Consider the following 27,152-nt stretch of genomic DNA (forward strand, 5'->3'; position numbering starts at 1 on the left):
AGGGCTAAGCCGGGAGTTCGTGTGAGCGGGCAGTTCACAAGACATGATGGTCTGACTGACCCAGAAGGCCCTCACGCTGTCCTAGGAGAGGAGCCTGCCCCTGCTCCCCAGTCACGAAGGCGTGGTGGGGTGGGAGTCAGTCCTCCTCATGCCTGTCCCCCCCGCCCCCGCCCCCAGCATCCTGGATGGTGTTCCCAGCCCAGACTCGACCTGGGAGCAGGAAGGGCAAACTAACGGACTGCAAATGCTGCGCTCCCACGCAGTGAACCCAGAGATGAGCCGTGGCAGCCCACGGCCCTGGGGGCTGAGTGCCCACCTCAACCGCCACAAGAGGGGCCAGCTTCAGTCCAAGCCCAGGGGACGTCTGGCAGCATGCTGTGCTCAGTCAGTCCCCACAGACGCCTCTTTGGCTCACAGGTGTCCAGCCTTGGAGGTTCTCCCACGGCTTAAAGCAGTGAGGTGTGCTTGACCTCTCCGTCCACAGACACCCTTCAGGGACGCTCTCCAGAAGAGAGCACTTGGCCCCTCTGTGGTCAGCAGCTCTCTCCAAAGCCCTGGCGAAAATGAGGGGGACCGCCAGGGTGACCGGGGTCTCCGTCCCCCCTCATCCCGACTGAGTGCTGCTGACCCATCGACCAGCCAAACCAGCACACCTACGGACAGCTTGTGGCCAGGCGTGGAGGGAGGAGCGGGCGTCGGAGACTCAGCTGCTGAGGGCGGTGACCCATCCCCCATGCAATCTAGCCGCCCCCGACACCCCACAAAATCGCTTTCGGAGTGGGCCGCCTGCCCCCCGAGGAGGTGGCGTTCGCTGAGCCCCGGTTCCGGGCTCCGGCCCGAGGGAGCCCTCGTCCCGGCAGGTCCCGGACTCGGCCCTGCTCCGGGGCGCACGAGGGAGGCGCGACGCGACTTCGGTCCCAACCATCCGGGCCCCGGGGCCCCGCACCGGCGTGGGGGGGGCTGCAGCCGCGGAGTCCCCCACCCCGGCTGGCGCCCGGGGCGGCGCGCAGGACGGACGAGGGCCGCGAGCGCAGGCCGGGGGTGTCCCGCGTTTGGCTTCAAACACGTTGGCCCTATGGCAAACGGCCGTGTCCGCCGGCCTCCCCGCAGCGGCGCGCCCCCGCCCACCCGCCGGAGCGCCCCCGCCCACCCGCCGGAGCGCCGGCCGGGAGCCCACCCCCGAGCCGCGGGGCCCGCGCGCCGACCCGGCCCCGCCCCCCGCCGGGACGCTTTACGGCGGAGGTCGCGCCGCGACGTGGGCGGCCGTAAAGCGCCCGCGGCCCCGGACGGAGCTGCCTGCCCGCGCCCCCCTCCCCCGCGCGACCCCGGCCCACGCCATGGCCGGCCTCGAGCCGCGGGTCGAGTACCTCGAGAGCTTCCGCTGCCCGCTCGGGGGCCTGGCGGCGGGCCGGCCGCGCGTGCTGTGCCACGGGGCCGCGGTCTTCGTGTCCGCCGGGAGCGAGCGGGTCTCCGTCTACGAGCAGGAGGGGAGGCTGCTGACCGTGAGCGCGGGGCCGCCCGGGGGAGAGACTGCGGGGGGCCGGGGGCGGGCGGGCGGCGGGCGGCGCGGAGACCCGAGGGGGCTGCGGGTTCGGAGGCCGGGTGCTGGGCCGCGCCCCCCCCTCCGCCCCGGCGGCCGGCCCGACGCCGCCCTCTCCCCGCGCAGGCCGTGTACAGCTTCCCCGCGCAGGTGTGGCAGCTGGAGCTCTCGGCCGTCCCCGGGCTGCTCTACGTTCTGTGCGCCCGGAGGGGCATCTACTGCCTGTCGCCGGACCCCAAGAGCAGGTGACGGGGAACAGTGGGCGGCGCAGGTGGCGGCTGGCCGGGCCTCGGGGGCTCCTCCTCGTGTCCCGCCCTGGCCTCCTTACCCTGGCCACTGTGACCTGTTCGCCCTGCGTGGCCTAGATCGGGGTCACAGCACACACCGGCTGTCCCCTGTGGGGCCAGAGGACGCGGGGCCAGCTCCGAAGTCTGGGCTGCCCCAGGCCCCCAGCCCAGGCATCCTTCAGCAGGCTCGTCTCCAGGACGGTCCTTAGTAAATGGGGCTCAGGCGGCACAGCGTGCAGCCCCAGGCAGGATGCTGTCCCCCTGGCCGTAGGTGGGTCTCTGTAGTTAGCGGTCACCGCCAGCGCGCCCTGAAGGCTGAGGCCGGAGGGGGGCCGTCCTGAGGAGCTCGGCCTCTCCTGTGCCAGCGCAGGTCTAGACGTGCTCGCCGCTGTCTCAGGACCTAAAAATGGGGGGCGGTTCAGAGGCTCGACCTCGGTGGGGGGGGGGTCTTACGGTTCTGCGCGGACCAGACGTTTCCTCCTGAACCCGTTTCTGGAAGCCTGGGTGCGTCCTGTTGTGTGTGTCCCAGGGGCACGGGCGCTCACGACAGCAGTCCTCGGGCAGGTGGGAGGTCTGTGGCCGGCCAGCTGCTCCCAGGTGGGCCTTCCCCATGGTGCTGAGGGGCCGTGACAGGCCCCGAGGTCACTGCCTGCGAAGACGTCCCGCCCAGTGTGGTCGGTGGCTGCTTGTTGGGAAGACAGCTTAGTTGTGTTCTCACAGTTCCTTGGTGTTTGAAGGTCCGTGAACCAAGGTGACGGGAGTGACCGGGACAGTGAGGACGGCGAGCTTCCTTGTGCGCTGATTTCCGTGGACCCAGATGCCTGCCTGCTCCCAGATGCCGCCCTGTGTACGTTCACTGTGGTTGCTGATAAGCTCGTCACCCTGGCACAGGGCCCTGCCCACTGGAAGGTACAGCTGTTTGAGTGCCCCCGTCCGGGAGAGGACGCCAGGCCCAGAGGCCAGGTTGGCGAGGTGGAGTTGTCCATCTCCAGCCCCCTCACTGGGCCCCTTGGGGAGCCCACAGCCCCCCGCTTCCTCCCAGTGCTGCGCTGTGTGTCCCCAGCGGGCCCCAGCACTCTGCTCAGCCGCGTGCAGGGCTCTGGGGGCTTCTTGCTGGAAAGGGCCCTCTTTGGGCTACTCTTTGGAGTTGACGCTTCCCTTCTCGAGTCACCTGTGATCCTCTGTGGTCTCCCCGACGGCCAGCTCTGCTGTGTGGTCTTGAAGACCCTGGTCACCTCAAAGTTGTCCCCTGGCGACCCGAAGGCCCTTGTCAAGATCCTCCATCACCTGGAGGAACCTGTTGTTTTCATTGGGGCCGTGAAGACAGGGTCATCGGCCCAGGACGTGGGAGACACACACCCTGACTGCCTGGTGGCACTTGGTCATGACGGCCGGGTCCTGACCATCAAGGCCGGCTGTGACGAGGCTGGGACTCTGGTGCCGGCGCTGCGGGAGTACCGGCTGCCGGGGCCCGTGCTCTGTGCGGCCTGTGGCGGAGGCGGCCGTGTCTACCACAGCACTACCTCGGAGCTCTGCGTCGTGGACCTGGCTCAGGGAGGCGTCCCCAGCGGGGACCTGGGAGACCCGCCGTCTCTGCTGTGTCCAGCCGGCTTGGGCGTCTGCAGCGTCGTCACCCTCTCGGTGTTGTCCGAGGTGCCCGAAGGTACGAGGGGGCGCTCCGTGAGCCCGAGACGCCACCGCCTGTCATGCCGGGGCGGGGGGGGTGTTTCGCGGGCTTGTCTTCTGCGTGTGAACCGGCACGCTGTCGCCTCCCTGCTTTGTTCCCATCTTCGGCAAACCTCACAGGCAGGCTCCTCCCCAGCTGCCCTAGGCTGGTGCTTGACACCTGCCTCGGGGGCGGGGGCTGCCTGCTGGTGTGTGGGTAGGGGCGGGGCATCTCTCCCTGGCAGGTGCTCTGTGGTGGGGAGTCCCGGGAGGGCTCTGGTCAAGGCCGCGTGTTTCTGAAGGCTGGGAAGCACTCGCCCGCCTCCTGTGTGGCCTGCCCCCCGGCCGCTCTGCTGGAGCTGCGTGCTGGACGTGTCTTCCCTGCACAGCGCTGGGGGGCAAGAACGGTGTCCCCCACCCTGGCCCACGGGGTGGTACTCCTCGTGGAGGAAGCACGGACTAGGCCAGCGTCTGTGCCGCTCGGAAGGACGGCCACGTGGTCGGTAGCGCCAGGCTGCCGCACGGCTCACGCGTGTTCCGTGCCTCGCTGTTGGGCTGCCACACCATGGCCCAGGGCTTGGGGCCTCGGTGGCCTTGGACGCGGGGGACAAGCAGACAGTTGCAGGAGATGGAGCCCAGGGGTGGGGGGACCAGCCTATGCTAGAGAGACCACAGGCTTCTGGAAAGGCCCCGTGAGTGTGGAGCGAGAATGGGGCACCTGTGCGCTGCCTTGCCCTGTGCAGACCATAGGGGCGGTTGCAGGCCAGCTGCATCTGGCTGGTGAGGCCACACGCGTCCTTGTTCGGCCCCCTTTAGTCCCGTTCCCAGACCCCTTCCCCACAGCACTGAGCTGTGTGCCAGCACTCTCCCCTAGGGAGGACCCTTCGGAACGTGTGCAGGGACGGATGTGGGCAGGGGCTCTGCCCGGCCCCTGGTGCGCATCTGGGCTCTTCAGGGCCGTCTCCGGGACCCTCTCGTTCTTGCCGGGGGCCGGTGCGCTATCGACCTCTGTCCTGTGCCCCCAGCAGCTTGCCCCTCCCCCGCCCGGTGACCGGGTCTCAAGGGTGTGCGTCTGCAGGTGACGTGAGGCTCCTGGCCCTGTCCACCAGGGGCCGCCTGATGACCTGCCGCCTGCAGCTGAGCTCGGAGGTGTCGGGCCCCACTAGAGCCGCTGCGGCCAGTACTGGCCAGAAGATTAAGGACTTGCTATCTGGGATCGGCACCGTCTCCGAGAGGTGAGCAGCTGTGCCTCGGGTGGCTCGGGCGGAGGCCGGTGCTGCGTCTGTGGGGGCAGCGTGGGTCCAGGCCTCTGACCCCAGGGAGAGCCCCAGGTGGCACATTGCATGGCGGAAGGCTGCGTCAGGGGGAAAGGGATGTCCCCTGTTTCCATACCCCGCCTTCAGCTTCTCTCTGTTAGCGGGTACAGGACACGGCCCCTGCTGGTTCCTCGGCTCTCCCCCAGTGGGCCCCTCTCCTCAGAGGCCTCTGCCTCCCTGTCTCAGCAGAGGCCCCAGCAGCATTTTCCTCTGACCTGTAAAGAGCAACAGGTTCTGCTCAGCCCTTGCCTGGTCTTCTGTGCGGTGCCCTGTATTTTGGGGCCATTTCCAAGGCGCCTGCCGTCCTCGGCCGTTGCATTGTTGCCGCAGAGGATCAACAGGGCCAACGAGGGATGTGGCCGGGGATGTGCAGACGCCCGGGCCATGCGACCCCAATGAGGTTGGCGGTGGCCGGGGCTGCTGGGGGTGGGCTGTGGCAGCCCCATCCTCTGCCCCGCCGTGGCTGTGCTGCCTGGGAGGGGGCGGGGTCTGACGCTGGGGGCCGCTGGCCGGGGCTCGGCGTGGCTAGGGCTGCAGCAATGCTCCCGGAGGCAGTGGCCTGCTCTTCACGGCAAGGAGTGAGGTCCTGGTGCCTTCCAGTCCCAGGAGCAGGAGACGAGGGGCCCACCGGCGTGCCTCCTTCCCGTGGGTGCCACCTTCTTTCTTTCCAGGCTGTCTTCTCTGAGGAAGGCTGTTGAGCAGCGGAACAAGGCCCTGACGTGCCTCAACGAAGCCATGAATGTGAGCTGCATCCTGTTGTCCGGCCGGGAGGGCCCCAAGCCCATCTCGTGTACCGTGACGACTGCCTGGAGCCGCCCACAGCTGCAGGACGTGTTGACGGCCACCTTCTGGCTGGAGAACAGTAGCGGCCTCTGTCTGGACCGGGGCTGGACCTTGTGTGTGCAGGTGCTGACCAGCGCCTCTGCCTCAGACTCTGACATGGCTAGCGCGGCCACCACCTACACCATCCCCGTGGACCGGCTGGGCCCCGGCGATCGGCGGGAAGTGACACTGCCCCTGGGCCCCGGGGAGGATGGCGTCCTGCACCTGCCCCTGACCGTGTCTTGCGCGCTCCATTACAGCCTCAGGGAGGTCATGGGCGGGGCGCGTGCCCCATCCGAGTCCTCTAAGGACTCTTCGGACGAGTGCTGCCCTGATGTCTTGCCCGAGCAGGACGGCATCAGCCTGCCCCTGTGCGAGCACACTGTGGACGTGCTCTGGTGCCTGCGCTTCCCTGGCCTGGCCCCAGCCCACACGCAGGCACCCGGGCTGCTCGGCCCCCTGTGCGACCCTGTGGACACTTTCTTGGGATCTTTCCTTGGGCCCCGCAGCGAGCCGACAGGACCTGCTTCCCTGCGGGCCAAGTTCCTGCCTCCGTCGGTGGCCACGATCAAAGTGTCTGCAGAGCTGCTGAGGGCTGCCTTGGGGGACCATCACTCAGGTTGGTGGGGTCAGTTGCCTTCGCCGTGGCTTCAGGATGTGTGGACATCAGGCTCCTCCCTCTTACAGGCCCTGCCTGAACTCACCACAGCCCCCCACCCAGCAGGCACGTCCCTGGACTGCGCCGCCCTGCAGTGGCTCCTTGCGGAGAACGCCGCCCTGGACGTTGTGCGAGCCCGACAGCTGTCCTCGGTCCAGGGAGTGGCCCCAGATGGCGCTGATGTGCACCTGACCGTCCGAGAGGCACGTGGGGGTCTGGACCCTGGAGAAAAGCGTCTCTGGGTGTCGTCCCCAAGCCAGCTGTGTCTGCGCTGCTTGAGGGGATCGGTGACCGATCCCCACTGCATAGAGTTTCCTGCTGTCCGAGGCCCGGCTGTGCTGGAACAGCCTTTGTGGGGGCGTGGGGTTTGTGGGAACCAGGCTGACCTTCATGTGGGGGCTGCTGGCCCTCGTGGCCAACTTCCCAGCTGTGTCTGGCAGCCGTGAGTACCGTGGGGCGGGACCTGCTGACACTGGTCCTCCGGCACCCAAACCCCTGCCTGTTTGCAGAAGCTGCCCCCGGGGGTGCCGAGACACCGTGCTGGCCTGCCCGGGCTCTGGCCCTCCTTCACACACGCCCAGCGTGCTCATGGCAGGCCCGCAGCCGCATCTGGCAGACTCACCGCCCAGCGGGCTTGCGGACCAGCCCAGGCTGCCAGGACACATGTCCCCAAGATGGCAGGCTGGTCCCTGTCTGCCACACGGCCTTTCAGTAGGTTGGGGCGTCCCTGGGCCCCGATTCTGGGCCCGGACGGTGGCTCCAGCGGTGCTCTTGGCCTCGAGAGTGCTCGCAGCCCTAACGCACCTCAGGGTTCCAGAAGTGCCAGGAGCAGCGGCCTTCCTCAGTTCCCGGGTGGGGCCCGTCCTTGGCGCTCGGTGTGGAGAGTGAGCCAGCATGTCCTGGCCGGCGGCCTGTCCTGCCTGTGGCCTGTCCTCGCCGGTTCTGTCTTCAGCTTCCTGCAGCTGGAGTTCCCGGGGGATGGACCGCCCAGCCTGCTCCGTTTCACACCTGAAATCCTGGCCCTGCTGTTAGGTGACCCGGGACGCCCGGTGTGCCGTAGGGGAGTCCAGGCATGGGCTGTCCGGGGTTGGCAGGCGGGCACAGAGTCCCTTGGCCGTAGAGTGAGTACCGTGGCTCTAGATTCCAAGGAAACAGGACTTCTGCACATGTGTTCCAGCTGGGTGACTGCTGGGTGGCCGCTGGGTGGCCGGCTGGTCTTTTTGATGCAAGTTCTCATTGGGTGGGGAGAGCCAGGCCTGGGCGTGCGGGCCGCCAGGGCCTTTGAGGGCAGCTGGAGCTGCTCGTGGTCTGGGCCTGGGCAGGGCCATGGGTGGGTGGTGAGGCTCTTCTGTGTGGCAGGTGGCCGTGACCGACCTGGGCGCAGCAGGGCCCCTGCAGACCGTGGAGATCCAGGTGCAGAGCTCCTCCCCGGCGAGCCTGTGCGGCACACACCACGCGGTCATCGGGCGTCTGCAGGTGTGCGGGTCTGCTTGGGCGCTGTCGGGGGCGGGGGCGCTGTCGGGGGCGGGGCTGCCTGGGTGGGGGCTGGAGGACCACCTCTCCTCTGCTCCCGCCCGTTCGGCTGTGCGGGGAGCTGTGCCGGTGCTTCTTCCGTGGCAGACCCTGCCTGCGCTCCCATGAGCCCTCAGGCCGCTCAAGGAGGACCGCGTGTGTGTTCCCTGCCGTGGTCAACTCAGGTCCCCAGCTCGCCTGGCTGAGCAGCGCCCGTGCGGAAAACGTGTGCCGGGGCTGCGTGGGCCTGCGTGGGCCCTGCGCTGAGGTGCCTGCAGTCTGAGCCACCTCGTCTCTGCCCTCGCAGACGCCACAAGGGGCCCCGTCTAGCGCGGGAGCCAGCGGCTGCACTGCCTTCTGGGGGCCGTACGTCCCAGATCTGAGAAGGTGCTCACGGTCCACGTGAAGCCTGGCGCCTGGTCCCTTGGCCCGGTAGAGCCCAGGCTCTGGGGCCAGCTGGCCGTCTCCTGCCACTCTGCGGCTTTGGCGGCCCCGGAGGAGTCTGCCGTGGCTGCCGTCCCTCCAGCGGGGAACGCACCAGCGCACCTTCCCCGGCCCCACCCCACACCCTGAGAACCGGAGAAGCCGCAGTCGAGGCTTCCACGAGGACCTGAGTGCTGCTCCGTCAGACCCACCTGCCGTCACTCAGGAGCCTGTGGCCCCGCCGCTGTCCCCTGTGTGGCGCTCTGATGGGCCCGCTGAGGCTCACGCAGCTCAGGAATATAGTGCCAGGTGCCCAAAAAGGACACCCAGCCCCCAGACTGGTTCCTGTTCCCTCTGCTCAGAGAGGAGCCTCTTGGACCAGGGTCTCCCCATCAGGCTGTTAACAGCCCGGCCGAGACCTGGCAAGACGGTCAGGGGCCACGTGGTCAGCGTGGTGCTGGGGGAAGCGCGTCCTGGTGTGGCCATGACCGCCACAGACCAGACCCAAACAGCAGGAATCCGGCGCCCGCGGCCTCTCCCGCATTCACACACAGCTGTCCCCACGCCACCTCTAGAGGCTCCTGTGTTCTGATCACTTCCTGCTCGACCTGGGTCCCCCCCACATGAGCTCATCTGTAAAGGCCCCACGTCCACGTACGGTCTCTCAGCTGCTGGGGCCGTGCTCCCGCGTCACCTGGCCCCTAACGGAGGGCTGCGGGTGGTCCCTTGACAGGCGCTGACACGCGGCTGTGGACCCCGGTCCTGGCAGCGGACGCCCTGTGCCCCGTGACAGGAGTGTACCGGGGAACCGGTGTGTGTGCTGGCCACACAGAGTTTGGGGGACCCTGCCAGGTGTGCGTTGCCCACCACAGAGGCTGGTGGGGTCCTCGCTGCCTGACCCTGGGCTTCCCCCAGAGCCCAGGACAAGCAGCACCCCACAGGGGGCCATGCTGATGGGGCAGGTTGGTGGCCCCCGTGAGGGCAGTGGGCACCAGGCCTGGGACGAAGGCTGGGAGACGGTGGTAGGAAGCCGCTCGTGGGGATGAGGGAAGCGGTTGGAGGGGCGGCGGGAGCATCGTCAGGCTAGGGCTGGAGTGGAAGGCACGGAGGGGCCTGTGGAGGTGGTGGCGCGGTGTTGGAGGAGCCCTGGGCACCGGCTCCAGCCTCCCTGTCCCCTGCCCCCAGAGGATGGTTGTGGAGCAAGCTGCCCGGATCCCCGGCCCGCCCGACCTCCGTGTACAGTGTCTCCAGCAGACCTACAGCAGCCACGAGGTGAGGCCCCTCCGGCTCCCATCCCCACGACCTCCCGCCGGCCTGCTCCGTGACACTGTCCCTGGCCGGGATCCTCTGGGAACACAGGGCTCACCCCGCACAGTGGTGGGCCTGCCCCCTGCTCAGCCAAGAAGGGGGGAATGCGGGGTGGGTGTGGCTCGTCTCTGGCCCTGCTCCTTCGCCCGTCCGCCTTCAATAGGACCTTCCTGTCGCCTGGGGAGGGGTTGGCTGTGGGTCACCTGCCACATACCAAGTAGGGTTTGTGCATAACTGCTGTCCCCCAGAGGGGCCGTGCCCAGTGGCGAGGTGGGGGGTCTGAGCTTGCTGCCCCCACCGGCAGACCCTGTTGCGGGAGGTGCAGACCCTGCGGGACCGGCTGTGCACAGAGGACGAAGCCACGCTCCACGCCACCGCCCAGAGGCTCCTGCAGGTGCACCGGCAGCTGCGCAGCCCCAGCCTCCTCCTGGTGTGACCCCAGGTGGGCCCCTCCCACAAGCCCAGCACCCTCGTGGCTTCATGGAGAGAAGCGCAGAACACCAGGGGCTGCTTCCTGGCTCCTGACCTTGGCCGTGAGGCTGGGGGTGGCAGGTGGCCTGGGCACTGCTAGGGACACGGGGCCCACGACTGCTCTGGGGCGTGCGTGAAGCGGTACTCGTGGCCCCCCAGCCCGCCCGGCCCTAGCACCGTGTTCCTTCCCCTTCGGTAGCTGCCCACGGCTCCTGCTGAACCTGTTCGTGCCTGGCAGTCCCTGGCCTGGAGCCCTGGAGCAGGATCCACGACATCTGTCCCCCCAACCCAGAAGTCAGGCCCCGGGTGCAGGGTCCGGGCCCCAGAGCAGCCCACAGGGGCCCTGGAGAAAGTTTCCAGATTTGGGACTTCGGAGGTTCTGGCCATGGCTGTTGCCTGCCCCACTGCCCGCTCCCCCAAGTACAGACCTCTCCGCCCTCTCCGGGCCCCTCATTTACGGGCCACTGCTGAGGCCACCCACTGGGAATGCTTTTCTGTGGCTCTGACACTCCCCCGGTAGGTGCTTGTGGCCAGGGCCATGCCCAGCCCTGTGCCCTGTCTCCAGGGCCCCTTGGCCTGAGCAGCCAGTCAGCGGCACTCCAGTGCTGGTGCGTCCAGCAGTGGAGGGGGGTGACCCCCCGTTTGGACTCAACATGGTGCTCTCCTGTACGTGCAGGGGCTGCGAGGCCCCCCTTGCTGCAGAAGTCTGCTCCCCGTGGAGCTGCCTCGTCACTGTGTCTGTGTGTGTTTTGGGGCAGCAGCTCTGACTGCATTTCTGGGCCTCCTCTGGGGTGCGCTTAGATGAACCCTGCCTTGGTCTTTTCCGTGGTCTTTTCCGGGGGAGAGTCCCCCGGCCCTGGGCAAAGGGCCCACCCGGCCCACAGGTCAAGCAAGCCCCTCCCAGGGAGGACAGGCCGTCTCCAAGGAGGGAGAGAGGGAGACCACACAGACCACATGCTAGAGGCGGTGGTGGGCACAGATGTCGGCTGTGGACAGAGCAGCGCTGGAAGCATGTGCCCCAGAGCCAGGGCTTGGCTGGGTCCCCACTTCCAGCTGGGACCAAGCCTGGTCCCCACTTCCAGCTCCCACATGACGTCCAAGGCCCCCTTGCTGCCTCCGTCAGGCTGCTGACCAGGATGACCCTGGTGAGGCATGAGCCCGCACCTTCCCAGGGATGCAGACGCAGTAGTGGGAAAGGGCGCTCCCCTCCCCCTGCCTGACGGCGGGAGGGCCCTGGTGGGGCAGGCGAGGCAGCAGTCACTCGAGCCCCGCCCCCTGGTCTCTGGGCAGCCAACCCGTGGACGGGAGATAAAGTGGAATCCTATGGAACCTTTGTGAATTGGAAGAGATGGGCAGGGGCGAGGGCCAGCAGCACGGGGCAGGGCTCGGCTAGCGCCGCTCCCGGAGCCTCGCGCTGGGCTGCCCTGTCTACGCCCCATCAGGGACGGGCCACCGCACTGAGCGCGGGAGCCCCTCGGCTGCCCCTGCTGCGTGTGGCTCGCTGTCCCCCACACGGCTCCAGCGTGCCGGGAACTGCCTGCACTCCCAGGTGTACTCTCCAGGCACCCTTCCCTGTCTCTCTCACCCAGGCCGCGTGGGCTTCGCTCAGCACGGGTCTGAGGCCAAGTGCACTCCTGGCAGAGGCCAGCGAAGGGAAGTCGGGGACACCAAGGGGGTCCCCCGCTGTGATCACTGGGCAAGCGCCGGGCGGGGGAGCCCCCGTCCTCCTGCCCTGGTGTCGCCAGGGGGCAGCACAGGCCATGGGGCCTGCGGCCACCTGCTCTTCTGCAGCCTGGAGGCTCTGGTATCTGGTCCTGAGGGTTAACTCAGCCACCCTTGACCAGTAGGCCCTCTGGGGTCCAGCCCCTCTGTCCTTAAGGCTGGGTGAGGCAGTGAGGTCCGAAGCAGGCCGGGCTGAGGCGGGCACTGGGGAGAGGCTGTGGGTGGGGGCAGGATCCCTCCCTGTCCACTCTGGTCGGGCACATCCGGGCTGCACGCCCCGCCTTGCACACCTTTCCCAAAGCGCCCCAGTCCCCATGGCCCACATGGGCTGGATTCGCTGGACGGGCTCTCAGGCCCCAGGCACGGGGAGGGGCTTGGGCTCAGGCACCGGGCATCTGGTCTTCTCCCTTCAGGCTCTGGGCCACGCGTGTGTGGTCCTCTTCCCAACCCCAGGTTCTGCGTTTCCCACTGGGTCACCTGACTCCTCTAAGAGGCAGTGGCCTGGGTGGGGGTCCTTGGGGGCTGGGGAGTGCCTGGCTGCTGGCTGCGGGACCACAGACCTTGTCTTGGCATCCGGCCTGTCTGGGGCGGGTGGGGTGGGAGCGGGCGGCGTGGAGGCCCCCGTGGGGCTGTGCAGGGCTGAGAGAGGGCCCTCTCCCCAGGGCTGGCCGCTCGCACCCAGTTTGTGTCGCTCTCACCTCACCTGTGCTGGGTTTTTCCTGAGACCCGGATCCGCGTGGGGGGATCCTCACCCGCAAGACCCTGCGACCGGCCTAACCCCGCACTCCGCCGGGGGCATCTGCCGGGGCAGGGGTGTCCCACCCGCTGGACCCCACTCCGGGCCACACGCGCCCGCCCTGCGTCTGCTGCGCTGCGGGGTGGGGAGGTGGAGCAGCCGCGGCCGGAGCCCCGGGGCCGGGGCGGGCCGTCCGCGCACGACCCTCCCCTCGCGGCGCCACGGAGCCCGCCAGCCGCTGCGTCCCAGACACGGTTTAATGGGGGGGACGCGCCCCCGCTCAGTACTCCCAGAGCGCGACCCCGGCCGGCGTGTCCGCGTCCGCGCGCAGCAGCCCCGAGGCGCCCCCGCGCAGGTACTTGCCGCCTCGGGCGCGGATGGCCAGGCGGCCGCGCTCGCGGAACTCGAAGAGGAAGTCCTCGGGGCGCTCGCCGTCGCTGTACACGCTGCCGTGGCTGCCCGTGTACCAGAACCCGCCGCCGCGGCCTGCGGGCGGGGGCCGGGTCGGCGGGGCGCGCGCGGGAGCCGGGGGCCGCGCCCACCCCCGCCCCAGAGGGGCCCCTGCCCCGCCCCCGCGCCCGCCGGACTCCTGCCCCGCGCGCGCCCCCGCGCACCTCGGATCTGGTAGGCGCCGTCGCTGAAGCCCAGGTGGAAGACGTCGTAGACGGAGCGGTTGGTGTCCAGCTGGTTGGAGCCCCGGCGCTGGCAGACGAAGCCGTCCAGGCCCCGCAGCACGAGGATGGGCCGGTTGATGAGCTTGAGAATGAACTCCTCGTCCTCACCTGGCGGGGAGGAGGGGCTGAGGCGCCACGGCCCCGCCCGCCGTCCTCCCCGGGGTGGGTAGGATCTCAGGTGGGGTCTGGGGGCAGAGGGGGCCCAGATTCTCGGCCTGGACACTTGTGGGCCCACATCTGCCATTGCCAGGACTCGTGTGACCTTGGCAAGAGGCCTGTTACCGCTAAGCCCCAGGTTCCCCAAATGTGCAGTGGAGATAGGGGGCTCTGATTTCTCCCTGACGTCCAGAGCGATCATCTTGACCAACAAGGAGGACCACTGCCAAGGCCGCCTGGGCAGGGAGGAGGGACCAGCTCAGCGGTGAGGACGCCCTGGGCCCTGGGACTGGTGAGGAGTGCTCACCCACAAAATCGCTGATGGCCGCCAGCTGTCCGTTCTTCTTCATGCACACATAGCGCCCATTACTGGCCTTGAGGGCCACCCGCCGGCCACGCCACTCCACCTCAAACATGGTGTTTGCAGAACTGGGAAGGTCAGGGTAAAGTCCCCTCAGAGCAGCAAGACAGGAGCTCAGGGTCAGACTTTCCCATCCCCCTCAGGTCCAGTACCAACCCCTGGGGTTGGGGGGGGGACAGGTGCTCGCCTTCCACGGACACACCCGCCACTGTTAAGAGCTGCCCCTTGCCCAGTGAGGATTTTCTCGGCTGGGCCGCCTCAGTGGTCCTCATGGTGGAGGTGGAGGTGGTGGAGATGGGGATGGGGCACTCACACCTGTGTGGCTGTGGCGTGGATGCCCCCATGGGTGACAAGGGTCCAGTAGCCCCCGGTACTGGAATAGAAGGTGCACTTCCTCGTCTCCTGGTCAATTTGCATCAGGAAGGTCTCATGAAGCAGCTCCTCGTCCTGGTTGGCTGAGACATTGACCCCTAGAGGGAGGATATGGGAAGCCCCTCACACCTCTCTCCAGGTCGGGTTTGGGGAGCAGAAAGATGGGGAAAAGCATGCTCTTGGGGCAACCCTGAAGGCAGAAGGGGTCTCCGCTAGAACCCTTTGGAATTAAGGTTTGGAAGGCGCTTTTCGGAGAGTAGGAGGCGGTGCCGCCTTGGCCATGTGGGCTCACCGTGGACTGCTGTGTCCAGTTCCCTGAAGGTCCTTGGCCAAGCTCCTAACGCAGCCCCAGGAGCCAGACCCTTCTGTGCCAGCAAATCCCCTGCCTCTGCTAATCCTTAGGTAATCTGCTTGCTACTGCCCTCTCGACCCAAGACTTACAGCAGCCTCTATTTATAACTCACCTCTAAGCCCCTGGAGAGGCACAGTGAGGTTCCTCTTCTTCCCCAAGCCAGGGCCCAAGTTGGGGAAGACCCCAGCTGGGGCCTAGGGTCCATTCCTGGGCACAGAGGAGAACCTGGCCCACTGTCCCCGCCCCAGCCCCCCTTTTTACGTGTCTGGTCTCCTAGGAACCCTGAAGGAGGGCAAAACTCTCTGGGGCTCTGCCTGAGATTCCTGGAAGGATGGAGCTGGGGATAACCATGCCCAGGATGCGGGGCAGAGGGCAGGCTCTAGAGTCTCCCTAGTATCGTCCCATAAACCACGCCCCTGTTTCCAGGGATGTGACAGATCACACAGCTCCTCAATGAGGCTCCAGTGTGAAGCAGGAGGAAATGGGGTCCTGAGGGTCAGGGCCAGATCCCGTCCAGCCCTGTCCCCAGGAAGGTAGAACAGGCACCAGGCATGTGTGTGCTGGAGAGGGTGGGACCTGCTGTCCTTCAGCTCCCAAGGTTGCTCCCTCCAAAGCCGCCCAGTGAGGTCTCTTGTCTCCCTTCTCACGTGGACCCCGCCGTCCCCGCCGTCCCCGCCGTCCCATCAGCAGCACTGTACTGAGTGGGCGCCTGAGGCTCCAGGCATGTGACCGGCAGTAATGACACAGACGACAGTTTGTCCGAGGCCTGTGGGTGCTGTGGGCCTGGGCTGGGGTGGCTCCTGGAGAAGGTGACACTGAAACAGACCACGGAGGGTGGGCGGCCCGTCCCTGCAGGTGCTGAGGGCAGAGGGAGGCTAGGACGCCTGAGTCGGGCTGCACCGTGACCCCTCGGAGGCCGACCCCACTGGCATCCCCAGCATCGCCCCAGACAGACTGGCCGAGGGGTTTCTGACTCCCACAGCTTCTGCTGGAATAGCAGCAGCCGTCTTGTGACCACAAGGCACCCAGCTCGAGGTCAGAGCTGTCCTCCGAGAGCAGCTCCACAAGGAGGAGAGAGTGAAGGGTTCTGGGAACTCCATGGAGCCGGTGATGCTGTCCTGCCTGGGTCCCCAGCACCCCGTGCCTCCAGACTTCCATTTACAGGAGATGATGTCCTCATAGCCTGAGCCACGTGGTCTGTTTTCTGAGCTCCACTGTCCCACTCAAGGCTGGCAGAGGGGGCAGCAGAAACAGCCGACTCCGGCCGATGGGGGCAGCCCAAAAAGATACTGGAGGCTCAGTAGGTTGAGGCCTCTGCCTTCGGCTCAGAAAATGATCCCAGGGTCCTGGGATCGAGCCCCACATCGGGGTCTCTGCTCAGCAGGGAGCCTGCTTCTCCCTCTCTCTCTGCCTGCCTCTCTGCTTATTTGTGATCTCTCTCTGCCAAATAAATAAATGAAATCTTAAAAGAAAAAAAAAGATACTGGGTGGGGAAAACAGGCCAGCCAGGGCACTCCCAGACCCCCTATGGGAAGAAGACAGGTTCGGGGGCTGCCTGAGCAGCAGAATTGCTGGGATCCGGTCACCACCCTGCAGCAGACCCCGCAGCGCAGCTGCCTCCTCCCCCGGGCTGGACATGCACATCCTGCTTCCTCCTCGACTCGCTGCCAAGTCCACATCTGAACATCTGGGGGGGCAGGTCACATGCCCGGAAGCGAGCAGGCGAATGTGGGGTGCCTCTGACTTCTATGCAGAAGGCAGAGCCTGTCCGTAGTCGGGGTGCGGCCGGGACAGACAGAGTCAGGTGCAGGGGCTCCGGGGGAAGCAGAGCCCGTACGCGCAGTCCCTCGCCATCACTACCAGCGCCCTCTGCCCCTCCACTGCCTGCAGCTCCTCGGCCTTGCCCGCGGCCCGCGCCCGTCCAAGTGCTCCCGTGTGCACCTCCCCCGCCGACAGAGCACGCGGCTCACGTGGTTGACAAACCAGCCAACTCCCACAGGCCAGAGAATGGTGTGGCCAGACCGCAGGGCCTGTGCCAGGAAGGACAGGGCGGACAGTCCGTCGTGCCCTGGGACCTGGCCACGTTCCAGACAGGCGTTCGGGAGGTGTTTGTGGACTGCCCGTTGCGGCGCAGGACTGGCCTTGGGAACCCTGGCTCCAGGCAGGGGGGCCCCTCCTGCGTGCCCGCGGCTGGGCCTCAGCCAACAGGACTAGCAGGTGGCAATGGGGCTGGTAAGGGCATGCCTGGCCACTCCTGGGGGCACAGACCCAGGGGCCCACGCGGGGGACAGCTGCAACTGCTGGCCTGGGCCCGCGTTCGTCTCGGGGAAGGAGAGAGTGCCCGTGCCCACAGGCATGTGATGGTGTGCGGAAAGGCCCGCTGGCCACGCGAGGCGGGGAGCCAATGGGCCAGGACAGGACGGGCAGCCAGCTCCACCCAGCTGGCAGAGACCGTGCCTGCCGCCAGGAAGCCCGGGCCCCGGGGGAGGCCACCAGACCGGAGGGACCCCGAGGTCCTTCCACGCTCCACCCCAGGCTGGGTGAGGATCCCCACGGGTCAGGCACGGGTGGTGTGGGCACCAGGGCCCTGCCCACGGCACTCCGGCTGGCTCCTTAGCCTGTGCGTGGCCCCCTCCCCAACTTCCTGTGAAGTTCAGAAAATGAAGCAGGAGAAGAGAAGGGGAGGGTAAGGGGTGGGGGGCCAGCCCAGCACGGGCGGGACCTGCCCTCCGCACCCCTGCAGCAGCGGGCCGGGGCTCCGCGGTCCTGTGTCCAGCACGGCCTGGGCTCAGGGGTCCTGAGAAGGATCCCGTCCTCCTGACGCTGAAGCCAGCAGTCCTCGGCCGCCACCCCCACGCGGGACCCCAGGCCCCCCCCGCCCCGCCCCTCGTGCTGCCCCCCACTGGTCACCACCCGTGCGGACAGGATGCCACTGCCCAGCCCGGTCCGCGTGGCCGCCCGCCGCACCCACGTTACCTTGCCGCACCGACACATAGCGGTGGTTGGCGGCCACCAGCACCACCTGCGGGTGACTCTCCTCCAGGTCGAAGAGCTCGTCCTTGCCCGGCCGCGTGTTGCGGCCCGCCCTGAGCGTGCCGGCCGGCCCCACGGGCGCCAGGTAGTGGCCGTCGGCGTCCTTGAAGGCCAGCTTGCCGGCCTTGAACTCGAGCGTGTAGCGGGCCTGCGGCTCGGGCTCCCGCACCAGGCGGCCGTCGCTGCGCAGGTAGCGGCTGTCGCAGGACCGCAGGCAGTACTGCCGGCTCCGGAAGATGAGCGTGATGAGCGCGTCCACGCCCCAGGGCCGGTCGCTGTCGGCCGCCATCGCGTCCTCCCGCGCGCACAGGTGCACGTAGCGCCGGCGGCTGACGCTCAGCAGGTGCGCCTGCGGGTGGGTGGCCAGGTGCACGGTCCAGAGCTCGGCCGCCGAGACGGCCGTGGCGAAGCAGGACAGCCGGTCCTCGGTGCCGCCGAAGAAGCGGCCGTGCGGCTCCGACCGCAGCGCCCAGCGCCCGTCGGGCTGCGGCAGCACCAGGAAGCGGCAGTCGCGGCCCGGCCGCTCGGCCTCACAGGCCACGCGCCCGTCCTCCTCGGCGGACAGGTAGCGGCCCAGGTGGCTGCTGCGGAAGAGCACGGCGCAGCCCTGCCCCGGGTCAGGCTCCAGCACCCACGTCTGCTTCCGCTTGAGGCTGGGGGCCGAGGCGTTGACCTTGAAGCCGAAGTTCTCGGCCGTCAGGTAGCGGCCGGTGTCGTTGACGAGGCCGAACTGGACCTTCAGCTCCTGGTGCAGGCCGTTGGTGGGCATCTTCAGGGCTGGCCCAGCACCCCGCGAGGGGCCTGCGAGGCGCTCTCCGCGTGCTCACGGCCCCCGAGGTCCCCCCGAGGCCCGGCCGGCGGCATGGACCCGCCACCCTCTGGCCAGTGGCTGCGGGCCCGCGGGTGGCAGAGGACGGGCGGGGGGCGGATCAGAGTTGCGCCGGCTTAGGGATGACGGCTGCCTTTTGTTACCCCAGCTTGGATTTCAGCCACTCGCGGACTGCTCCAGCGGCCGGAGCCCCAGGGCCAGCAGGGGTGGAGAGCTCCGCCCGCCGAGGGCTGACCACCTCCCTGTCCACACTGGGGCCGCCCGGCCCTGTGCCCCGCCTCCCGGCCCCTGCGCCGCTCAGGCTTTCTCCTCGTTGTGCCCCACGCCAGGGCCCCCAGACCCAGTGCACCGACTCACCAGCCCAGCTCCTTCCCAACGTCGAGAAAGCTGCCTGGTGGAAAACTCAGCGAGGCCGCAACCCGATCGCAGCCCTCCGCCCCAGCGGCCGCCAGAACCCCCGCCAGATCCAGTTACTGCTTCTCTGATTCCTGGTGCCAGGAGCCCAGCAAGGCCCCCCAACTCCGGCAGCCTGGAGCTGGAATCGCGTGCCTTCCCCCTCAGCCATCCCCGGGCTGCAGCCGGCAGCCCAGGACCTGCACCGGCCCCAGGGTGGCCGGGGCGGGGAAGGTGGCACCCAGGGGACGTGGGGCCGGGGAGTGGCCACGTGTGCCCTGGTGCCCCTATGTTGGCACCCAGGCCCCAGCCAGGGTCACGCTCAGTCACGTCGGGCCAGGCAGCCCGGCTGTGCGGGGCCGGGAGGGGGCCCCGGTCCGCGGAGTGTGAACACGGAGCAGGGGCCGTCCTGAAGCTGGCGGCGGTCGGACCCAGGGTCAGAGGACCAGGCCTCGGCTGACCCCTGTGCCTTAAGCACCTCAAGGAGCCCACGAGGCTGCTCCCCTTTCCCCGCATGAGCTATGGTGAAGCCAGCCTTGCTGCGGGGGCCTGGGGACCCCCAACCGTTTCTCCTGCGGCTGGGACAACTCGCCTGACTTGCGGCGTCTTTATGGAGCCTGGTCCCAGGTGCGTGTGGGGGGCAAAGCCCTCTCAGCAGAAGCAGTGTGGCCAGCAGGCTAGGAGAGGCCAGAAGCTGCCCCCACCCCACCCCCGCCGACCCAGCACCTCCAGCCACAGCCACCACCCGGCTGCGCTCCCTCCTCCCTGAGTCCTGGGGGCTACATCCCCGGGGACCCTCAGGGGCCAGCCCAGCCGCACCCTGCCTGTCTGTCTCCTGCACCTGCCTCGGGGGCTGGGAGCCAAGTAGTGAAACTAGAGCTGCCCATCCTGGGCCCGGGCCAGCCTCGGTGTCCTCTTCCTCATCACAGTGTGTGACCCTCAGGCCTCCCTGGGGAAATGGGCCTGGGGCCGCAGGCATTTCCAGCCACAGCCTTGTGGGCCCTTGATGCTACAGGCTCACCGCTCTGACCCTCTGGGGGCCATGATGGGGCCCAGTGCTGTGAGGATCCAGCCGAGGATGGGGGCCGGGGTCGGGCAGGCCAGACGGCTCGGGCTCCTTCCTGTACCCCCTCCAACCCGGGCAGCAGCTTCAGTGCCTGGCAGCACCGAGGACCAGGGTGGGACGCTGAGAGATACGCCCAGGTCCCCGTCTCCCCAGCAGCGATGTGCATGCTGCGAGATAGTCCGGGGGCTGGTCTAGCCCTGTCCACCTCTGTGACCCCCACTCGCTGATGGGGCACCAACTGTGGGCTTGGCTGCGCTGCGTGCCAGGTGCCTGCTGGCAGGGAGAGACGGTCCGGGTTAGCACCCCCTCCCCACGGAGCGTGCCCAGGACCCAGGCCTTGCCTCGATGCCAGGCAGATGTCCCTGGTCTGGGGGTACACGCCATGAGGCTGTCCACACTGTTTCTCACTGCGTCTCCCTCTGTGCCACCCCCAGGCTTGGAGGGACACCCGCAGAGCAGGTGTTCAATGACACTGGTCAGTTCGTCAGGGGGCCTGGGGGCAGCTGTGCCCATGGTCTCCAGGCTGCAGCTAGGCTCCAAAGGAGCCCGGAGTGCCCGATTGGCACGAAGGCCTCATTAGTGCTGACTGGTGCTGGCAGGGCGCTCATGGACGTCACGTGCCCCGTGGGAGGAAGCCTAGCTGCCAGGCGCTAAGTGGGCCTGGCTCCAGGCAGCCGCTTGGTGGCAGAGCCAGAAGTGGCCTCTCGGTCCCTGGGGCCCCACAGCCCCAGGTGGGCGTGGCGCGGGGCTGCCTGGCACTGACTCACAGTGCGAGCTAAGGGGGGACCTCAGTCCCCAAGGGGGATGCTTAGAGGTGGGCCTCCCAGCCCAGGCTTCCTTGCAAGGAAGTGTTTGCATGGATGGCCCCCCACAGCCCCCCAGGACCCAAGCCCCAAGCCCAGATGCCTGCCAGGGGTCACGGTTCCTCTCTCGATCCCCGGCGCACAGTAGGTACTGGAACATTCAGTGTGATGGGATGAGCCTCTGCAGGGAGGTGAGGCAGTGTGCGTGCCAGGGTGGGCGTGCGTGCAAAGGTGCACACAGATGGTGTGGGACAAAGGGAGCCACGGTCAGTGGCTGGGCCAGCCCTGGCCCTGGCGAAGCTTCCCTGGATCCCAGCCTTAGAGTCCGTCCACCGCTGCTCAGCAGGGTGATCAGGTTGTGCACAGCACAAGGGAATCTGGGTCAGGGATTACGTGTGAGAGCCTGTGGTTGCTGTGTCCTCAGCCGTGTCCTCAAGGACACACACACCCCTGCCAGAGGGGTCCACACAGCCACCCATGTTGCGGCCTGTCCAGAGTCCCCTCAGAGGCATCCGAGGTCACCTCTGAACCTGCCCTCCTCGGGGTTGGGGTGTCTGTCCGGTGAGTGTGCACTGCCTTGGGTTGTCGTCTGCCACCCCCGGACAGGGCCTGAGGACAGGGGTCAGGGTGCCTGACGTGTCCACTTCAACATGCATGACTTGCTCTCCTGGGCACAGAGAGGCCGCCTGGGTGAGTGGCTCCCCTGCACCCCACCCCCCACCTCAGGGAGTGGCCAGGCCCAGACGGACACAGCTGTATGGAGCAGGACCTGGAAGGCAGAGGTCCGCCAGCTCTCGGATGCTCCCAGCGTGCATGGGTGGGCCAGGTCCCTGGCCTGCTGCCCCCCCAGTGAGGTCCAGCTGAGGCCCCCCAGCCCTGGCACCTACCCTGGATTTCTCAGGGAACAGCTCCTTCCCTGGGACACTGGGGTACGGGCAGGCCCCAGACGGGGCTGCGGCAAGGGAAGGGAGTCCTGGTCCTGTAGATCTAGACCGCCAGCCTTGGCTGCTACTGCCCAGCCCGGGCTTCCACCCAACACGCCGTGTGCTGCCATGGTGACGGGCACGTGTACCAGGCCAGACGCCCGGGGAACACGCTGGTGGTGTGAGCTGGCGCGGGCCCCATGGGTGCCGGCCGGGGAGGGGGTGGTTCCCCACTTGGGCTGGCCTGGAGCCCTGGAAGCTGGGAAATGGCCGAGGACGGAGGGATGTCCCTAGGCCGCACCTGTCCTGGACCCGGGTTTTGGCGCCCCGTGTGGGCAATGCCAGCTGTGCCCTTCCTTCCCCACCGGCCAGTGAGTCTCTGGGAATTCACACAGAGGAAATCCCCAGTGCTCCACCCCCGCCTTCCTGGGCCCCCGCCTCAGCCATCTTCCTGTCCCACTGGGTCCCCGGCACTGGGCCGTCCCATGGCCAGACCACTCGGGCCAGCCCCCTTCGGGGCCTCTGCCCCTCCCTGGGGTGAGGCCAGGGCTTTCCTACTGGGCCCGGACCAAAGGCCGTGATTTCCCTGTTCCCAGGCCCAGCGTCTGCTCCTGGGGTCCAGGCTGGCCAGTGCCCAGGGACCAGCCCGCTGCATTGTTCCTGAAAACAGGCCCGGGGCTAGGCTGCCTCATGACTTTTTCATGGCGGAGCTCGGCCACTCTGAAGTTCCACTTACACGGGCAGGCGGGGCCTGGGTTGGCTTACTGGAGGCTTGCGGGCGGTTTAGGGTGACAGGCTCCCTTCCGTGGGGCAGGGAGGAGAGGGCAATGTTGGAATGAAGTGTGGGGAGGCGGCTCCCGTATCTCATGCCTGCCCCATGGGAAAATCCACCCACTTCCCTCCCCCACCATCCCGACCCCCCAAGACCCCTCCTGAAGGCAGGGCAGCTCACTGAAATGTGGTTTTCATGGGCTTCTCTCCGGTGTGGCCCTCCTCCTCGAAGGGAGAGCTGCTGGCTGGCAGGGAAGCACCCCGCCCCCGTGCTGCCTGCGTAGAAAGCTGGTCAAGTCTCCTCGTTCTTGTCCCTTGCAAAATCATGAAGTCTTGGGGAGGGGTGCTTATTTCCAGAGGGGAGGGGAGGGGGAGAGAGAGGAACGAAGGCCTTCGGGCTGTGCCCAGAGTCCCAGGGCCCCAGCAAGGCTAACGGTCAGTCCCTGAAGGGACCACAAGGGCGGCACAGGGCATCTCAGCCTGCCCAGATGTGACCGCTGCGGTCGTCGGACACCCAAACCCCAGGACTTTTGCATATTCCTGGAACAAGAGGGGAGGATCTCCAGAGTATCTGAGAGTAAGTCTCCGGCTGCACAGGGCTCCGCAGCAGGACCAGAACAGCTCCGGGAAACTAGGTGACTTTTACCGTGCAGCTGGGCTTTGAGACGCGCCGGCACAGACAGTCGGGAGCCCCCAGCTCTGCACGTGCCCGGGGCTGCCTCTGCGCAGCCCAGCCTTCACGTGCAACCGTGTCCACGCGGTCGTGCGGCAGACACACTCGGGCCGCAGTAAGTGCCTACTGTGTGCCCGGAACTTGCTACAGAGCTGAAAGGGACCTCGGGACAAAACAGGAAGGCGGCGTTTCCTTGTCCCAGGGAGATAGGGTCGAGTACCAGCCGCGGTCTCTGGGCCGGCCCTTCTGGGAGAATCCGCGCACCTCTGGTGCCGTGGGCGCGGGAGAGAGCAGCCTGGGGGATGCAGCATGGTGGGGGAGGCTCGTGACGCCTGGACGACACAGGTGGCCCCGGACCACGTCAGGACAGCTGCTGCTGTGAACACACAGCCCGCAGACGAGACCAGCAGCGACCTGTTCTGTCGCCCGTCGCACTCGGGCTGCAGGGGTTCCGCAGGACAATGCCCCTGTTCTCCGGGAAAACGCGCTGAGATACGGAGGCGTAGAGGCGGAATGTCTGAGACCAACTCCCAAACGGTTCAGAAGAGAAAAGACAGATAAAAAGAACAATAAGGCAGTTGTGGTAAACGTTAGAAAGTTAGTAAGTTTGGAATTATCTCCAAACAAAAGAATTAGAAACTATAGTAACTGGGATAAAAAAAATTCCGTTGCAAGGTCAGACGAAGTCAAAGAAATATCCCAAAAAGCCGGGGGGAAACAGGTCAAAGAAACAGTAACGGTATTAAAGGCCTTGTGGGAGAGACACGTACCCCATTATCAGAGGTCCCAAAGGGAAGAAAAACTGAAAAAAAAAAAAGGTGGGGGAAGAAACTGTGAAAGAAAGAATGTAAGAAATTTCCCGAGGCCACTGTGCGTGGGGCTGGACATCGTCGGGACAAGAAGGGGACTCCAGCAAGAGCACAGCCAGAAGCGCCAAGATATCACGGCAGCGGAAATGAAGAGAAAGGCCGAAAACGGAGAAGCACGAAACAACCTGGATATTGGACCAGAACTCAAACGACACCCACTTCCCCGAAAGAGCCGTCTAAGCAAGAGACAGGGAATCAGGCCTTCGACATCCAAGCGGACATTTTCTTATTTAGTTATTTATTTGACAGAGAGAGAGAGGCAGCGAGACAGGAAGCACAAGCAGGGGGAGCAGCCGAGGGAGAGGGAGAAGCAGGCTCCCGCCAAGCAGAGAGCCTGATGCGGGACTAGATCCCAGGGTCCTGGGCAGACACTTCATGATTGAGCCACCCAGGCGCCCCCAAGGGCACATTTTCCTCACGGGATTCCCTCCCTCCCCAAACCACCCTCGCAGGTAGGGTAGAATTCAGGTGTGCAGTGCGCACACCCAAAATCACACTCACAGCTCCCTGCCTGCCCCTCTCCAGCCGGGCCGCCCGCCCAGCTCAGTCCCTCCCAGCGCCAGGGGGTCTGCGGGAAGGGGGGGGGAGGCGCTCGGCACAGCTGCTCGGCAGGTTCACTGCGGATGCTTACAGGTGGGTAAGGACTGCTCTGGGGGGCAGGGGGGCTCCCAGCAAAGACTCACTCTCACAGACCCCTGTGGACACACGTGTTGGGGCCAACCCACCTGTCATCCAGGGAGGCGGAGGTACCACAGCGACACCCAAGAGCATCATCTGTCGTCCCTTGGAAGGACGTGAGCCCAGCCTGGCTGGCTGGGGACCCTTCCCCACCTTCCCCACCTCTGCGGTCCTGCCCCGGGTCATTCTGGGGCTGTGGTGGTCCAGCTCCCCTCCCCCCTTCCTGGGGCTAGCCCTGCAGCTCACAGCCCTGGACTTCCCCTGGAGAAGTGGGATAAGTCACCCCCTGTGCCCCCCACCCCACGGGCCTCCCCTAGCTAGCGGGTGAGCAACCAGCTGGCTTTAGAGTCCCAGGCTCCAATCCTGGCTCCCTCTTTCCTGGGGTGTGACCTGGAGCCCCTTCCTTCTCTCTGAATTGGTGATCAGTGGCCATTTGCCTGGGGGGGGGTCTAGCTGTGGAAATAACTGAGTGTGCCCAGGAAGGAGAGGGGCATGGCAGCTAGGACGCCCACTGCCCTTTCCCCTGGGCACCAGCACCGTGTGTCAACAGATACACAGCAGGTCCCGGTCTGTCCGGGCTCTGGGATCCCTCCGCGGGTCCTGTCTGCCCCTGGACATCACAGTGGGCCCACCCTGTCTGGCTGAGTCAGGGCCCTGGCCCTGCCCTCTCCCGTTGCCCCTGGGGCCCCGGTGGCCCGGTACCGGCGACCCGGATCCCACCTTCTCTCCCTGCGTCAGCACCGGCTGAGGTCACCGGCCACTCCCATCGCTCTCTGGCGACAGTGACTCAGGGACTGGCCAGCAGTGCCGGGCGCCTCCCCGGCCCGGTCCGCGGCTGTGCGGGCCGCTCCCGGCGCAGACAGGTGCCGCGCGGACTCCTGGCCCAGCCCCGCCGGCGGGACCCCCCTGGCGGCGCACCCGGGGACAGCACCGGGACGGCCGCCGAGCGCGGCGCCGGCTCCTGGCTCGGGCCTCCAAGCCCGCCGGTTTCCCGTCTGGGGTCCCTGGCGCTGACCTCCAAGCGCGCGGGGACAGCGAGAGCCGGGGCGGGCGCCCGGAGGCGGAGGCGGGCGCGAGGACTGGGCACGGGCACCGCCCTCTGACCAAGCGGGGACCCGTGGCCGCGGGCGCGGTCAGCGAGCGAGCGCCCCGGGCCCGCCCACCGGGCTCCCCGGCGCCCCGCCACGGCCCCCCCGCGGGCCGCGCACCCCGCCCAGGGCCGGGGGGGCGGGGCCTAGTCCGCCGCGCCCCGCCCCCCGCCGGGCCCGCCCCCCGCCGGGCCCGCCCCCCGCACGCGGCGATCCTTTCCCGGTTAGCGGCGGCGGGAGACGGAGGCCGCTGCGAAGGGCCCGGAGGCCGGTCCGGAGCCCCGGCGCGACCCCTGCCTGGCCCTGCGTCCTCCCACTCCGCCAGGCCCCGGGACAGCGGCGGGGACGACGGAGCGCCCCGAGCAGCGTCCTCCCGCCGGTGTTCCCGCCCCGGTCCGCCGCCTAGTCCTCGGAGTGGCGCCTGGCGTCCTGGGGGTGGGGACACCGGCCGCGGGGCCCCGACCTCGTCTACGCCGGGAGAGCTCGGCCGGCAGGGCGCGCTCCGCAAATCCGGGGCCCGAGCGCGAGGTACAGGGCTAGCCTGAACCTTCTCTGTGCCCTGCCCTAGCACCTCAGCACTGTCCCCTGCGGCCCCCGAGAGTCACCAGCGCGGGGGGAGGGGGATGCGAGGACAGCGCCCCAGGGGGCGACCGGACCTCGCGGCTCCCTTCCTTCTCGGCCCAAGAGACACGGCCCCCTTTCTGCACACGGGGTCAGGGTAGGGGGCCAGCGGGCCAGCCCCTCAGGGAAGGTCCCGCCAGGGCTGCGAGCCCCTCCCTCTGCATTCCTTCTGCCTCCCTCCCTTCATGCTCTCTGCAGAGGGGACACTGGCTTCCCCCCTGTGCCCTGGGAACCCACACTGTGGAGCAGAGGGTGAGGACAATCAGTGAGTAGGAGGAGGGGGGAGGGGACCTGAGGCCAGCGCAGGGCCTGGAGGCCTGCAGAGAAGAGGCAACCAACCCGAGCCGAGCCGCGGAAGGGCCGGGCACTGGTTTGGAGCTGGAGAGCAGTGATGAGGGATGTGGTGGGTGAGGGGTGTGGTCCGGCCTCCAGCACGGAGCGGAGGGACCTGACCGGCAACGTTCACTGCGGGGCAGCGGGACAGACAGCCGGCGGGACAGACAGTGGGCCAGCGGGCTGTTGCCTGGCTTCATCCTGGCTTCCCGGCTGCAGACTGTGGGTGCCACTCACAGGAGAATAAGAACTCTGCCCAGAGGAGAGAGGCGACCTCTGGGGCAGGCGGCTCTGGCGGGGGCCTGCCCCACTGGCGACGTCATTACTCATGGCCACGGAGTGCAGCAAAGGTGGGGAGCAGGGAGTCTGAGCGCTACAGGTTGGCCCCGGTCAGGGCCCACACCCCACCCGCGGTACAGGGAGCGCATCTCTCTGCCTACCAAAGCCCAGGGAAGCGAGGCCTGGACATGCGCCCTCAGGAGCAAAGCAAGGAGCCAGCTGCTCCATCAAGGGCCGTGGCTCCCAGGAATCTTGAGTCGACACCAGAGGTGTAGAGTGAGTGCCTCTTAGCCAAAAACTGAACCTACTGGGACGTCAAAGTCAGACGCGGGGAAGACAGAGAGAGGGCCTGGGGGGCGGGTGTGGAGGGGAGACTCACCAGGCTGCCCCGTGGCCTTCTGTCCCTAGACCCATCTTC

The 27,152-nt window shown here is 67.5% G+C and overlaps 2 protein-coding genes across 6 annotated transcripts; one reads left to right on the forward strand and one right to left on the reverse strand.

Moving 5' to 3' along the window:
• Positions 1-1,319: 1,319 nt before the first annotated feature.
• FAAP100 (FA core complex associated protein 100) lies at positions 1,320-10,734 on the forward strand. Of its 4 annotated transcripts, XM_044247226.1 has the most exons (10): positions 1,320-1,502; positions 1,667-1,785; positions 2,565-3,490; positions 4,571-4,727; positions 5,480-6,249; positions 6,352-6,491; positions 7,648-7,764; positions 9,409-9,495; positions 9,836-9,973; positions 10,202-10,734. In XM_044247226.1, exons 1-9 carry the CDS (start codon positions 1,338-1,340, stop codon positions 9,965-9,967), a joined length of 2,613 nt encoding a protein of 870 aa, XP_044103161.1. In that variant the 5' UTR covers positions 1,320-1,337; the 3' UTR covers positions 9,968-9,973; positions 10,202-10,734. The 4 variants fall into 4 exon arrangements, with proteins under 4 accessions (XP_044103161.1, XP_044103160.1, XP_044103162.1 ...); XM_044247225.1 differs by having other exon boundaries at positions 9,836-10,734; XM_044247227.1 differs by having other exon boundaries at positions 6,355-6,491; positions 9,836-10,734.
• Positions 10,735-12,740: 2,006 nt separating this feature from the next.
• Positions 12,741-18,177, reverse strand: FSCN2 (fascin actin-bundling protein 2, retinal). 2 transcript variants are annotated; one of them, XM_044247232.1, is made up of 5 exons: positions 17,352-18,177; positions 13,965-14,121; positions 13,598-13,719; positions 13,075-13,242; positions 12,741-12,946 (listed from the first exon to the last, which is right to left on the reverse strand). In XM_044247232.1, the coding sequence occupies exons 1-5, from the start codon at positions 18,175-18,177 to the stop codon at positions 12,741-12,743; spliced, it is 1,479 nt and encodes a 492-aa protein (XP_044103167.1). The 2 variants fall into 2 exon arrangements, with proteins under 2 accessions (XP_044103167.1, XP_044103166.1); XM_044247231.1 differs by having other exon boundaries at positions 13,075-13,293; positions 13,559-13,719.
• Positions 18,178-27,152: the final 8,975 nt, after the last annotated feature.

Source organism: Neovison vison, chromosome 5 (genome assembly GCF_020171115.1).
Source record: "Neovison vison isolate M4711 chromosome 5, ASM_NN_V1, whole genome shotgun sequence".
NCBI lineage: Eukaryota > Metazoa > Chordata > Mammalia > Carnivora > Mustelidae > Neogale > Neogale vison.

Coding starts and splice junctions, on each gene's coding strand:
- FAAP100 (XM_044247225.1), top strand. CDS start 1,338: ATGGCCGGCCTCGAGCCGCGGGTCGAGTACCTCGAGAGCTTCCGCTGC. Junction 1,503..1,666: donor AGGAGGGGAGGCTGCTGACC/GTGAGCGCGGGG, acceptor CTCCCCGCGCAG/GCCGTGTACAGCTTCCCCGC. Junction 9,496..9,835: donor AGACCTACAGCAGCCACGAG/GTGAGGCCCCTC, acceptor CCCCACCGGCAG/ACCCTGTTGCGGGAGGTGCA.
- FSCN2 (XM_044247231.1), bottom strand. CDS start 18,177: ATGCCCACCAACGGCCTGCACCAGGAGCTGAAGGTCCAGTTCGGCCTC. Junction 14,122..17,351: donor CTATGTGTCGGTGCGGCAAG/GTAACGTGGGTG, acceptor TCCTCCCTCTAG/GGGTCAATGTCTCAGCCAAC. Junction 12,947..13,074: donor CGGCGCCTACCAGATCCGAG/GTGCGCGGGGGC, acceptor CCCCGCCCGCAG/GCCGCGGCGGCGGGTTCTGG.